Source organism: Sminthopsis crassicaudata, chromosome 1 (assembly GCF_048593235.1).
Source record: "Sminthopsis crassicaudata isolate SCR6 chromosome 1, ASM4859323v1, whole genome shotgun sequence".
Classification (NCBI taxonomy): Eukaryota; Metazoa; Chordata; class Mammalia; order Dasyuromorphia; family Dasyuridae; genus Sminthopsis; species Sminthopsis crassicaudata.
In genome coordinates, this window is record NC_133617.1 from 698,342,644 (window position 1) to 698,357,548 (window position 14,905).

General features: G+C 47.4%; 1 protein-coding gene across 1 annotated transcript in view; it reads right to left on the reverse strand.

Moving 5' to 3' along the window:
* Positions 1-14,545, reverse strand: part of PLXNA1 (plexin A1) — a gene marked incomplete in the record, with an annotated part of 256,809 nt that extends 242,264 nt beyond the window's left edge. Inside the window, 3 exon segments of the mRNA XM_074283782.1 lie at positions 12,835-13,596; positions 13,598-14,086; positions 14,430-14,545. Coding sequence (XP_074139883.1) covers positions 12,835-13,596; positions 13,598-13,981 — 1,146 coding nt within the window.
* Between the last annotated feature and the right edge of the window lie 360 nt (positions 14,546-14,905).

Below are 14,905 nucleotides of genomic sequence, written 5' to 3' on the forward strand. Positions count from 1 at the left end.
AGATTCTTGTTTTATATTAGAAGAAAATGGCCCACACAACAAACATGGCCTGACCAAGTCCATGCAGCAAATAACTGGCAATGAGGGGACTAGAAACTTGGCCAAAGAGAAGGAGGGGAAAGGGGGAAAGAAAGAAGACAGAAGACGGGCGGAGAAGAAGAGGAGAGGAAGAGAAAAGCTGAGGGGAGAAAGGGAGAAGAAAGGAGAGGGCAAAGAAGAAGAGAAGAAGAGAGTATGAAAGGAGGAGGAAGGGAAAGAAGAAATGGAAAAGGAAAAGAAAAAGAGAAAAAATAAGGGGGGAGGAAGAAGAGAAGGGAAGAGGAAGAGGAAAAGGAAAAAGGGAAAGGGATAAGAGAATGAGTAAAATAGAAAGGAAATGAAGAAACAAAGATGAGGTTTTTGGATTGCTTACCTGCATTTTGTAACACCCCAGGGTGCCTCTAATTATATCAAAGAATGTCACAACACTGTAATTCAGCTTAATTTTTAAAATATCTATAAATCAACAAGTAGGGTTTGGGTACTTGCTTCTTGAAAAGCTCTGCACAAGGCTGCACTATAAAGAGGAGACAAAGTCCCTGACCTCAGAAATGTATAACCTAATTGAGAAGATATGGCTCACACACAAGAAAGCAGCAGAATACCACCTATCAGACTGGTTAATATGACAGAAAAGGAAAATGACAACGGTTGGAGGGAATGTGAGAAAACGGAGACACTAAAGCACCATTGGTGGAGTTGTGAACGATTCATCCATTCTGGAGAGCAATCTGAAAATGTGACCAAAGGTTATAAAACTATGCAAGCCCTTTGACCTAGCAAATAGCACTACTAGGTCTATATCCCAAAGAGATAAATAAATAAATAAATAGATAGATAGATAGATAGATAGATAGATAGATAGAGAGAGAGAGAGAGAGAGAGAGAGAGAGAGATAAATAGATAAATAAATAAATAAACAAACAGACAGACAGACAGACAGACAGATAGATAGATAATTAGATAAATAAATAAAGGGAAAAGACCTGCATGTATAAAAAATAATTACCGCAGTGCTTTTAGTGGTGGCAAGGAATTGGAAATTGAGGGGATGTCCAATAATTGGGAATGGCTAAACAAGCTATTGTATATGATTGTGATGGAATATTATTGTGCTATAAGAAATGATAAACAAAATGCTCTTAGAAAAACCTGGAAAAACTTACATGAATTGATGCAAAGTGAAATAAGCAGAATCAAAAGAACATTTAACCTAGTAATGGCAACATTATACAATGCTGATCAACTATGAATAACTTAGCTAATCTCAGCAATACAAAGATTCAAGACAATTTCTGAAGGACTTATGATGAAAAATGCTATCTACCTCCAGAGAAAGAACAGATGGAGTCTGAATGCAGATCGAAGCATACTTTTTCTTTGTTTTTTGGGGGGTTTTTTAGGGAATTTTTTGTCTGTTTTCTTTCACAACATGACTAACACGGAAATATGTTTTGCTTGACTTGCACGTGTATAACCCATATCAAATTGCTTGTCTTCTCAATGGGGAGACAAGAAGAGAAGGAAGACAAAGAATTTAAAACACAAAAAATTTAAATGAATGTTAATTTAAAAAAAAGAAAAAGAAACAAGCAGACAAAAACAGTACAACAGCTAGGACTGTGGAAGTCCAGAATATGTGGAATATTTGAGGATTGGGATAGTCAGAAAGGGCTTGATGGATAAGGAAGAGAGTAGGCCTAAATAATTTAGACAGAAGCAAGACATTAAAGCATTCTAGAAAGGCAGAGAGGTGTCCATAGGTTACTCTCAGGATGAGAGGGGAAGTGTCAAGAAATCAAGATAACTCAAAGAATTAAGGACCAGGATCAGCCATCTGTGACTAGATCCCGGCTCATAAGTAAAATTTCCATTTTATCTCAGTCTTTTTCTCAATCCTGGGGACCAGTCAATAAAGTTTCAATTCTGTTCTAGGAATGAAAGTTCAGACTTGGAAGTGTGCTCCAAGGATGACAATAATACTAATCATTTTAACTTCTAATGCCATAAACATCAACAGATATGACTCACCTAAAAAAAGGGCCTTGACAGGTTATTCAATAATTTTTATAAACATAAAGGGATCCTGAGACCAAAAAGTCTGAGAACCACTGGGACAGACGTTGATAGAAAATGATCTGGAGTTAAGTGGCCACTTTCAGTGGTAAGAGGGAAGCTGCTTTGTTTGGTATTTAAAGCTTTTTGTAATTTGGCCCCAACCTACCTTTCCAATCTTTCCTCTTCTTCTTGTACTCTACAGTGAAATACTCCTTACTCTTCTTTACACAGGAGATGCCATCTCCCCTCTCTCTGCCTTTACAATGACTGTCTCTCAAGCCTGGAATGCATCTCTACCTCACCTCTCTCTACCTACCTCTTCAAATCCTGTATCCTTTTTACAACTCTGCTCAGGCAGCATCTTCTACAGGAAACTTGTCCTGATTTCCAGTGTCCCTGCCCTGCCCTGTCTGTTGTTACATATGAAATTTGCCTTGCATGTATTTTATATATGCTTATGAATATGTGTATAGAAATAAATATATGCTTTTATATGCTTATTAATATACATTAATCTCCTCCAAATGAATGTAAACTCCTAGAAGGCATGCACTGCCCACCCCCCTTTTTTTGTTTATGTTCTCAGCACTTAGGAGATAAAGATAAAGCAGCTGGGCCTGGATTAAAAAAAGACCCAAGTTCAAATACTGCCTCAGACACTTGTTTTTAGTGATCTTACTAAATCACTGCAGTCATGCCTGCTTTTTTGAAGCTTTCTTGATAAAGACATTGCAATGGTTTGCCATTTCCTTCTCTAACTCATTTTACAGGTGAGGAAACTGAGGCAAAGTTAAGTGACTTGCCCAGGGTCACACAGATAGTGTTTGAGGCTAGATTTGAACTCAGGAAAAGGAGTATTCCTGATTTCAGTCTTAATGCTCTATCCACTGTGCCTTCTAGCTGTCCCCTCAGACATTTAATAGCTGTGCAATCTTGGCCAAGTCATTTAATTTCTGTTTGTCTTGGTTTCCTCATCTGTAAAATGGGGATAATAACAGCCCCTACCTTACAGAGCTGTCATGAGGATCCACGAAATAATATTTCTTAGCATGGGCCCTGGCACATAGTAGGAATATAGATATCTATATCTACCGTGTTATTTACATATACACACACATATATGTAAACATGTTATTTTCATCATGTTGTTTATATATGTAAACATGATGTTTTCATCACCATAACTGGTATGCTGAAAGTGCTTTATTGATGCAAGCTGTTGGACTGATAATGAAGTAAGGCCCAGGGGGAGCAGGGACTTCCCCAACTCAGAAGAACAGCCTCAGATTGGCAGGAAGATGGTAAAAGGCTGAAGCATCCAAGGACACTGAGGTGGGTGGAGGAAGAACCCCTTCAGGCACCAGCTCCAGCATTAATTTGCTCTGTGAATCCAATAAATGCTTTTCTTTCTCTGGGCCTCAGTCTCCTCATGTTTAAAATAAGGCACTGAGGAGAGGCAGAAATAGAGACTATCTATGGCCTTTCCCAAATGTGAAAGAGCCTTAGAATCCCACAGAGAGGCTGGATGTTAGTTTCTTCATCTGTAAAATGGGGATAAATTTCCATTGACAGGTGAATTTTGAGGAGCCAATGAGATCAAGGCTATGGACTTACTGTGAAAACCATAACAGAAGCTGCAGATGTAAGGGATGATAATTATTATTCTAGTTGTCTCCTATTTCCCTCTCCAACAGTAAGCAAGGGGATGGGGGGAGGGAGAGAGAATGAGAACATCAGTGGCCAGGTTGATGGCAGACTAAAGCTGGTGTGGGGACTGTGAAGAGTGATGAAGGGGAGGGGGGCCCCACTCAAGCTGGCTTATTCCTGGCCATCACTAACTCCCCACCTCCTCCCTCCTCCCCAAAATGAGAGACAAAAAGGGCTGTAGCCTCTACTGATTCCAGATGAGGAGGCAGAGGCCCCCATTAGCCAAGACTTAATGAATAATCAGGGGTGGGGAGATCCACAGGCAGCAGCAGGGACCAATTTACTCCCAGAAAACTTATTTGTGTCTCCTCCCCAGAGGGGCCTCAGGGCCATTTCTCTACCAGCTGAGGCCCTGAGCAGTATTGGCTCACTGAGCAGAGTTAGAAGCCTGGAACAGAGCCTGAGACAAGGGCCAGAGTGGGGAGCAGGGGGCTCACTCTGTGACCAGAATTAGTCAGTCTGTGACTTCTCCTATCAGAAAGATAGGCAGCTGCAAAAAAAAAAAAACAAAAACAAAAAAAAAAAACATCATGACTCTGCCTAGGGGAACAAAGATCAAACCTGATTGGTGCCCCCTTACCCCATTCTAATCCCCCAGCAGAATGGACCCCTACCTCCCACCAGTGACCTTTTTCTCTTGCCTTAGCAGGGGGAAGGGAGGGAGAGAATGGCCCAGAACTCCCATGATCCCCTCTCCAGTATGCTCTGTGGCATGTGCTGAACCAGCCACTAAGCAGGAGGGAGTCTCAGCTGGAAAGGAGGGCAAAGATCCAATCCCTACTGAGCTGGAGCCAACATCTCCTGGCTCTGCCATGCTCCTCCTTGGGGGCTAGGGCACAGACCCCAGCTGAGCGAGCAGATCCCAGAGGAAGAGGAGATGGAGATGGAGCAGAGAAAACCCTGAGCAGGGGGGGAGGGAGGAAGGAGGAAAAAGCCGCTGCTCTCAACACCAAGGTAGGTCTCCATCCAGAGCATCAGCACCATCAGCCCTGGTCGTCCTCCTCCTCCTCCTCCTCCTCCTCCTCTTTTCCCGGGCACACTTCACTGTGCAGTTTCCTTAACCTCATCTGCTGCTGAATATGCAAGAGGGTAAATGTTTATGGTGTTTACCGTTCTCTGCTTTGTCTCAACAGACTCACTGGGAGATGGCAAATACAGCTGTACTGAGCAGTGAGGAGGCTGCCAATTGGCTCCCTAATTTCCTCATTAGGAAAGTGTCTTTACCCCTCCCCACCGGCTCAGGTAGAAGAGCTTATCTGTTAGGCAAAACTGAAGTTGGTTGGCCCTGCATCTGGGGGATGGAGCAGACAAGGCAGGCTGACCCCCACCAGATCCAAGAGGGCAAAGGACACAGATTCTCTTGGGAGGCAAGATTACCAGCTGGTAAAGAATGAAGAGACTGAGGTTCAGGGAGGTGAGAAAACTTGCCCAAAGAAGAGAGTCAGGGTAAGGGAGATGAATTCAGGTCCTCTGATTTGAAATGCAATATTCTTTCCAATGAACTTCTCTTACCAGAGGTAGCTGAGGGAGCTTAGCTGATAGAGCATTGAATCTGGAATCAGAAAAACCAGAGTTCAAATCCTGCCTAGCTATATGATACTGGGCAAGACACCTAACCTTAATTCCCTGAATTGTAAAATAGGTGCAAAAGCAATACCCACCTCCTATAATTGTTATGAGAATCAAATGAAATAATATTTGTAAAGGCCTTAGAATTGTGCCTTCCCTTCCTTCTTGCAAGACCTCTTTCGTTCACTCATATGTCAGATATATTCTATCATTATTTCATTTTGGGATGAATCTAAGGTAATATTTATCAAATGTCCAGATCATCTAACAGTAAAGTGTTACCAGTCAACAAGTATTTGGATTTTTGGAGGGTTTTTTTCCCATTTTCAATGTAAATAGTATTTTATTATTTCTAATTACATGTAAAGACAATTTTCAAAATATATTTTCATAAGATTTTGAGTTCCAAATTTTCTCCCTCTTCTCCCCAAGAGCAAGAAATCTGACATAAATTATACACATGCAATCATGTAAAAGACATTTCCACATTAGTCATTCAACAAGTATTTTTTTAAGTGCTTAATGTGTGCCAAGCATTGTGCTAAAAGCTGGAAATACAAAAAAAGGCAAAAAACAACCCCTGTCCCCAAGGAGGTTACATTCTAACTCTAACATGTAAATAACTAGAAATATGGATAAATATGCAAAAGTAGATGGACCTAGAGAGAAAGAGGAAGGCTCCAGCAACAAGGGGAGAACAAGCAAAGATCTCCTGGAAAAGGTGGGGTTTGAGCTCAGCCTGGAAAGAAGCCACAGAGTCGGAGAGGACAGGAACATGGGACTACCATCATAAAAGAATAGAGGTGAGAGATGGTAAGCTGAACTGGGAGGAACGCACAGCCAGATCAAAGAGTTGGGGGCTGAGGGGGGGGGGGTGCAGCTAGGTGGCACAGTGAGCTCCTGGAGCCAGGAGGAACTGAGTTCAAATTCAGCCTCAGGACACATCATTTACCAAGACTGCCTTTGGAAAATAAATAAAGATGGCAAAGGTCAGAAAGTCAGATCCAGCATTAGGATGTCAGAAACAGAGAGACAGGAACAAAATTTGGCATCAGATGACACTGTGGTTGAAAGTCTCAGTGACTTGCAAGATACTAAAGTCTTCAAAAATAATAGTTCAGAAGGGAAGAGGGTTTGGAGAGGAAAATGAGCTTTTATTGGACATGCTGAGTGTGAGACGATTACAGGATCTCCAGGTTCAAGATGTCCAAAGGCAGCTGGCGAAGCATGACCAAGGTGGAGAGAAAGGTCTGGGAATCATTTGCATCTAAATGATGACTGAAGCCAGAGGAGCTGATGAGGTCACCAAGTGATGAAACAAAGGGCCTGGGACCAGTGTGAATGGCCATGAGCCGGCTGAATGATCAGCAAAGGAGATAAGGGGTAAATGGTCATGCAGAGAGAAGGACCAGGAGAGAGCAGTGTCACAAAAACCTAGAAAGGAGATCATCCAGGGAAAGATGGTGATGGAGAACATTCAGTGTCGAAGAAAGGTTAAGAAATATGAGGACCGAGAAAAGGTCACTGCGTCGGAACATGAGGAGATCACTGAGAACTTTGGCGGAGGCAGCTTAGAGGTCTCAGGCCAGATGGCAAAGGATTTAAAAGTCTTGAAAAAGAGGAGGTCCAGGTGCCCAACAAGAGCAGATTTCTTCAGGAGGTTAGCCATGAAGCAAGATAGGTAAAGGTATTATCCCCAACTATCGGGGATAATAGGATCAACTGAGGGTTGGCTGGTTAGTTTAATAGAGGGAATGATGGATGATAAAGGGGCCAAACTTCTGAAAAAAAGCAGAAATAAAGAGGGAGAATAGGAGGGCTGCTCCTGACAAGAGGCACTTAAATACATGAGTAAGAGAAGGAAGGCCAGAGGAAGTAGGAGAATGGTTTTCTGATGATTTTTTTCCTTCTGAAGAAAAGGAAGAAGGAGAAGAGGAGAAAGAAGAAAAGGAATTAGAAGAAGCAAGGAGGAAGGCGAAGGAAGAAGAAAAAAAGATCACTTTAAGGTTTGCAGATTTCTTTCCTCAGAACCTGGTGAGGTAGGAAGAAGATTATTCTTCCCATTTTACAGATGGTGACACTGAAGCTTGGTGAGGTCTAAGCAATTGTTTGTGCAGTGAGGGCCAGACTCTGGTCTCTGGAATGGCCCAGCACTGCTCTCCCCGGATCAGGCCTCTTAAAGAGTGCATGCAGCAGGAATAAAGGACAGGTGCTCACTCCCACATGGCCTGAAGCCCAGCTCAAGCAGGCCAAGGTTAGAAAGTCCGGTCGGTGACAATCTCATCTCTTTCCAACCTGACTGGATTAAAAGGAAGATAAAATCGGATTGCCCAATTCCCTATGAGCCTGCAGGGCCTTCACCTTGTCAGCCAGCTGGTGTGCTGTCTTTCAGAGGGGAGGAGTGTGGCCGAGAGAGAAGGCCGAGCATCTGCACCTTAAAGAACATCCTAAGACCCCCCAGGAGGCCCAAAGACCCTGGTCTATCTTCCCACATGCACAGTTTCAGAAATGGTGGGCTCATGTGCTTGAGGCCCCTCCCAGCATTTAACAGTCTGTGACTCTAGGCTTCTGGTGGCACAATGGGTACAGTGAGGAAGTGAGGAAGGCTCATCTTGCTGAATTCAAATCCAGCCTCAGACTCTTCCTAGCTACACGAACCTGGGCAAGTCACTTAACCCAGCCGACCTCTGTTTCCAGATACAGCTAGGAATGTCTGAGGACAGAGTTGAATGCAAAATGAATGTTCCCAACTCCAAGCTCAGAGCCCTATCCCTGTGCTACTTACTGAACTCTCTAAATGTGTACTGGTCTCACTGGTACCAGAGTTAGAACCGACCAAGCTTCCTACGAAGGACCAGGTCTTGTCCAAAGCGCAGCCATCTGCCCAGGGAAGGTTGGTGAGCAAGAGCTGGGGCGCAGGAAGGGAAGGGACACCAGGAGAAGCTGGCACAGTGGCTGGCACCAGGGCAAACCAGCAGGCTGAACAAAGGAGGGCTTTCGGTGGTCCGGACCAAGTCAGGAATACTTAGGACTCTAGCCAAGCTCCAGTCTGGGAGACTGTAGGGTCATGGTTAGATGTGCACTGGTCAAGCCCTGCCCCCCCCCCAACATACTTATACATATATATACATGCACATATACACATACATACACACATACATGTCTGCGCTGACTACTGGGAGGTCATATGCCCCGAACCGAACCTCCCTGGAGCCAAATGGGCTTAAGGTAAATGGGGAGCCGTGGGTGAGGATGGGAACAAAGCTGGCAGAGTTCAAGAATCGTGGAATCATGGACCAGAAATGGGAGGTTTCTTTTTTTTTTTTTCCCCCTGAGGTTGGGGTTAAGTGACTTGCCCAGGGTCACACAGCTAGGAAGTGTTCAGTGTCTGGTCCTCCTGAATTCAAGGCTGGTGCTCTATCCACTGTGCCACCTAGCTGCCCCAATGGAAGGCTTTTTAATGGCCATGCAATAAGAGCTAGCATCTATGTAGTATTTTAATGTGTGCAAATGCTCTGTGTGCATTATTTCATTTTACCCTCACAACATTTCAGGAAGATAGGGGCTATCACCACCTCCCCCCCATTTTACAGATGGGGAATCTGAAGTATATAGTGATTGTGACTTGCTAGTAAATGGCTAAAGCCAGACTCAGGGAGCTGAGTCTTCCCAACTCCAGGCCTGGCACTCTATGCACTGAACCAACTCATTGCCCCTCCTGTCCTACAACCATCTTTAAATGATCTGGTCTGTGTCTCCTAAACTGTGTTTGGCAAAAACGGGTATTCTATAAATGATGGCTACAAGGCTCTGGATCCTATGAATATGTTTCCCTCTAAAATATTAAATGTGAAATTATGTATGTAGCAAAAATACTTATTACATGTGGCAAATTTTTTCTGCATGAAAATAGGCTTCATTTACTCTATTGTACTCCCAAATTTTCCACCCACTCCTTTATCCCTCCCCCACAGACCAACATTCATGGATCCTATCAACATATTTTAAGCCCCAAAGTATTCCTAACTTAACTTGGAAAACACTGCTCCACTCCTAAGCCCTTGGTTCTAAAGGGACAGAAAATGCAGGCGAATCACAAAGGCACTGGACGGCCGGACGGCGTCCTTCTGTCTCACAGACCCAGAGGTCATCCAGTTTAGTCTTTGTCTTACAGAAAAGGAAACCGAGGCCCTGGGAGGTCAGTCAGTCAATAAATATTTATTAAGTGCCTGATATACAAGTGGCACTGTATGAGGCACTGGGGACTCAAAGAAGCAAAAGACAGTCCCCTGCCCTCACAGAGCTTACGAGCTAATGGGGAAGACAATAAGAGGACAAGGAAGACAGGAAATAACAAAAAGAGCAAAGGTACTGGAATAAAGAGGCTTCCTGGAGAAGAGAGCATCTGAGGGGGGCCTTAAGGGGGACTCGCCCAGGCATCCAAGGCCCTGTCTGGGAGTCTCTAGTGAGCCCTCTGCCGCTCCAGGCCCCTCTGCCTGGTTTCTGTTACAGGCCGTCTCAAGAGACAGAAACACCAGAGGCAAACCCCAGGGGAGGAACCCCTGGCTCTGCCCATCCAGCACATAGCACATGGGGAGGCAGGAGGGAGCTGCAGCGGAAGGCCGCCCAAGAGCAATCTCCGCTCCCTTTAATCCACCTCCTGGAGCAACTCTCTGGACCGTGTTATTAACAGTTCTGTGATCTGCCAGCTGATCGCCTCCTGCCCATCCCTCCCAGGGAGATGTGGGGAGGGGCCTGTGGGAACACACACCCAGGGGAAGCCAGGAACAAGGAGGGGGGTGAGGGAACAGGGAGACAAGCAGCCCACAGGCTCTCCGGCCTCTGCCCGGGCAGTTTCTAAGCCTCAAACCCCAGAATCCTGGAATCACTGACAATTAAGGTTAATTGGATGAGTCAGCAAGGAAAAAACATCAAAGGGGACTGTGAGCTCCCAGGGCCTGGGAGAAAAAAATGCAGAGAAGGGAGGGCCCTGGAGCCTGCAGGGCCAGGCTGGGCAGGAGGAACGGGGGCAGGTGCCCAGGCTTCAAGGGCACCTGCCTGGCAGCATCTCTGTCTGTCTGTCTCTATTTGTCTCAACCCCCCCATCCTCCTTTTTTCTCTCTCCCCCCCTTTCTGTCACTCCTATCTCTGTGTGTCTTCTGTCTCTGTTTCTATCTCTGTCTCTTTCTCTTTGTCTGTCTGTCTTTCTCCTTTCCCACACCACTTCAGTCAGGTGGTACTACGGTACTACTACTACTACTAAGTCCTACTACTCTGGTACTACTCTTAGTACCAGAGCTTCTGAAAAGGATCAACAAGTTGCCTTGGAGGCCTCCCCAGACCCTCCATTCCCAGCTTCCTATCCTCATATGTATGTGTAGTTTAGTTACTTCAGATTCTTTGTGTTCCCAAATGGGATTTTCTTGGCAGAGATACTGGGAATGGTTGCCATTTCCTTCTCCAGCTCATTTTACAGATGAGGAAACTGAGGCAAACAAGGTGAAGTGACTCGCCCAATTAGAAAGTTGGTCAGATATGAAGTTAGGACTTTGTCCAGGCCTCCCTGGCTCTTGCCTTCACATAAATGTAGCTTCCTCCCTTTATTAGAATATAAACTCCTTGAGGGCAAGGGCTTCTCACTGTGGTTTATGTGTGAAGTGCTCAAGGGCTCTTCCATTCATCTTCATTCATATATTCTCCAGCCTAAATTGGCCTACCTTCCGTGACTTGAAACATATCGATCACTGGCCCTTTTGGGGTCCTTGTTCAAGACCTTCTGGTTTCCAGAATATCTCAGTCCCAATTCCTCTTCCCCTCCCTTTCAGTCAACTGAATTTCTCACCAACTGAAGCTGAAATAGCTAGGTAATCAGCCATTCAGTCCGTCAACAAACATTTACTGCACCCCCTGCTACACCACGTACCGGGCAAGGGCTTAATGATAAAACGCTTGAGTTGGAAGTCAGCAAACCCTACCTCGGATCTCACCAGCCGTGTGAACCCGGGCAAGGTACTTAACTCACTCCTCAGTGCCTCAGTTTTCCAAATCTGTTAAATCGGGCTTAAGGCTCCATGAGCATTAAAATCTACACTCTCTAGACTAGAAGCTCTGTCAGCACAGAGTCTGCGCCCCATTCATCTCTGCAGCCCCCTGAAAAGGGGCAGGAGCATCGATGTGAGAAAGTGGAGAGACAGGGATGGCCCCGGGCAATACTTGGAGACTGAAAGCTACAGGGGAGTAGCCGTTGCCTCACTGGGCAGAATTTTCTATACGGCAGTTCCCCACAGGGATGAAAGAAGAAAACCAAAAGTGCACTAATGGGAGCACAGCACAAAGAAGGCACTTCATAAATTCATTCATCAGGCTGTATCAACTCTACTGCCTCATTTTATCCCTAGAAACTCGGTGAGAATAAGGACAGTAAGTATTACAGTCCCCGTTTAACAGATAAGGAAACTGAGGCTGACATAAGACTCACAAACGGGGCAAGAGCCACAAAGACTGGGTCCAAGGCTCTTTCCCTTGGACAACAATGTCTGCGTGTTTCAGGACTGGCTAGTCTCTATTATCAGTTTTTACGTATATGTTATATATTTTGTATACCTGTGTTTGTGTGTGTGTATGTGTGTATATACATACATATATAATATGTTATATAATATATGTGTACATATATGCATAGATAGTATATATATATATATATATAATATATATACATACGCACACATATATTACTTATATAGGCATAAGCTTACCCACTGCATACAGAAAGCAACTAACACATGTATAAATTACATTGTTAATTTGTAACAATTCAATATCTACAATGTATATCTGTTTTCTGAAACGAAGTGACAAGACTAGGACAGCCGGCTATGTACCAGAGAAAGAAGCACTGATGGCTGGCAAAGAAAAGCAATGATTTCCGACCGACCTGCGGGGTCTGGGTGTCCAACCAAAGTTGTCTCCGTTTCTGTTTCTGAAAGGGCCCCACGTCTGTAACTCAGGGGAGGGAACGGTCCTCATTCCCTGCTGTCTCACAGACACCTTGGAGAGGAGTCCCTTGAAGGCAGGGCCAAGAGGATTCAGCTCTTGTTAAACACCCCCAGAGTCACTTTCATATTTGGGAAAGGATACCTAGCCCCCACTTTGTCCCCCTCCTCCAGGCTCTCAATTAGCTTGGAGCCCCCCCCTAGGGTTCTCTGCCTATCCCCCACACCCAGCCCTGCTCCTGGAGTCTGGCCCGCAGGCCGGGTCGGCCAAGCTGGCCGGACCCATGCTCTCCAGAACGTAAAGCAGCGAGCTGGCCAGGGTCTCAGGGATCACCCTAGGTCGGCCCTTCCTAAGGGCCAAGGAGGCCCAAAGGAAGGGAAATGGCCCCTCCGAGCCCCCTTTCACCCCATCCTGGGGGAGCCTCAGCAGGGAGTGCTCCTGTGCCCCCCAGCCCCCTCCCACACTCACCGAGTTGATGCAGCCCAGCTCCTTGTTCAGGAGCCAGGGCAGGGAGAGCTTGCCCTCCCCCCGGTAACAGGACTGGATCCTCTCCTTGATCTTGTCCTTGATCTTCTTGAGGGTGAAGAGGCAGAGGACTGACTCCTTGGGTGGCTTGACCCGGTTCTTCTGGCCCTGGGCAAAGACAGTGAAGAGCACGTCCTCGCCCTCGGAAACCCCGAGCTGGCGGGCCAGCGCCCGGCCCGGCTTGCTCAGGTAGGCGTCCTGCACTAGGCGGTACTCGACGCCGCCCTGCACGCAGCCAATGGGGAACTCCACATAGGAGTAGAACTTGGGGTCGTCCACACAGAGGCGGACAATCTTGGAGGTGAAGAACTGCTCGCCGGTGGAGTCGGGCGAGGTCAGCTGTGTGTCCAGCTGCAGGGTCAGGTAGTACACAAACTGCTCGCTGCTGAAGCTGTAGATGTAGTAGATGTCAAAGGCCGGAAACTTGGAGAGCGTGTCCGAAGGGATCTTGAGCTGGCTCGAGACAAACTCGTCCTGGTAGACAAAGCCGAACATCTCGGCGTTCTCCTCGTTCTCCATCAGCTTGCGGCTGGACAGCGTGGGGAAGTACTCGGACTTGCCATCGATGGGGGTACCGATGAAGAGCTTGTCGTGCCCACCGGGGACCTCGATGAGCACGCCGGACATGGTGCCCGACTCATTGACGCTGGACAGATAGTGCTCCTTGCGGTGGTGGGGCTCGCCCAGCTTGAAGAGGTCGTCGAGCCCGCAAGAACTGGCAGATGCCCTGTGAGGTGCTCCCACAGGCGATGAGCCGGTTGGCTGCATAGTCCACTAGCAGCAGCTTGTTGACGTTGTTGGTGGTCACCAGCCCGTGGGGGCAGCTCTGGACGCTGGGGGGTGGGTAGCACTTCTCGTTGTCGTCCACAGGGCCCGTGACATGGGTCCGCAGCAGGGTCAGGTTGCTCGAGAGTTTGTAGATGCGGTTGACGGCCCCCACGTACACCTCGCCCGTCTTGTTGTGGACAACCAGGTGGGTCAGACTCCAGTCGCTCACTGGGAAGGTCCGGAAGGGGGGTTCGGCGCTACTGGCCACCGCCCACACCCCCCCCAGCAGCAGGAGGGCCCAGGGACGCAGGGCGGTGCACATGGCGGCGGTCAGAAGGGGGCAGGGGGGGAAAATAGTCCGATAATCTCTCAGGTCCTTCAGGGCTCCACATCTAGGGCGTTATGGAGACAGCCGGTCTGGTCAGCCCTAGAGAAGGGAAGAAACGGATTAGAATGAGCTGGGCAGGAAGCACTACCAGGGCACAGGCTTGCAGGGGAGAGAGGGAGGGCACAGTCCCCAAGAGGAGGCAGATCCTGAAAGCAGACCAGCACAGATATGGTCTAGGAGGCCTTCGTCCACCCACCTCTAGGCCCAGGGTGGGCTCCACCTATGCTGGGACCTCCCCTCACTCAAGCTCCACCAACATTCAACCACATGCCCCAGCCGGGGAGCACAAGCACGGGCCGCAACGCCAGCCCCTGCCTGGACCTGTGCCCCAACACGCCGCACTCTGACCCCCTTCCAGTTCTAGCATTCCCCCAGAGCTGACCTTTCAACATCCAAGCCTCTGATACTCGGCCTGGCACAGGGAGGGACCAGTTCAGCAGCTCCTGTGGCAGTCCAGCCAAGAGGTTACCCAGGCCTGAGCCAGAGAAGGAAGGAACTCCCAGCATTTGCAGGGCTTTTTTCCGAGATCCCTGTCATAATATGACGGGGTGAGCCCCAGCTGGTCCTGGTCAGGAGCCAAGAGGGGGAGACACACCTGATTCTCTAGGAATACCTGCCTCCCCTGCCCACCTCCCGGGCCACAGAAGAGACCCACTGAGCTGGAAGGGCCTGGGCTCCTTCACCTGTCACCACTTAGCTCTCGGGGCTGGCAGCAGGGAGGGCAGGGGGCACGGGGACCTGAGCTGGCTCACCCTGCCCTCCCCGGCCAGGCTGTGGCAAGCAGCAAACATGGCCGCCATGCATTCCCCCCTACCCACACACCCCCTTTAGCCTCTAAGAACCTCTTGGGCAGACAGG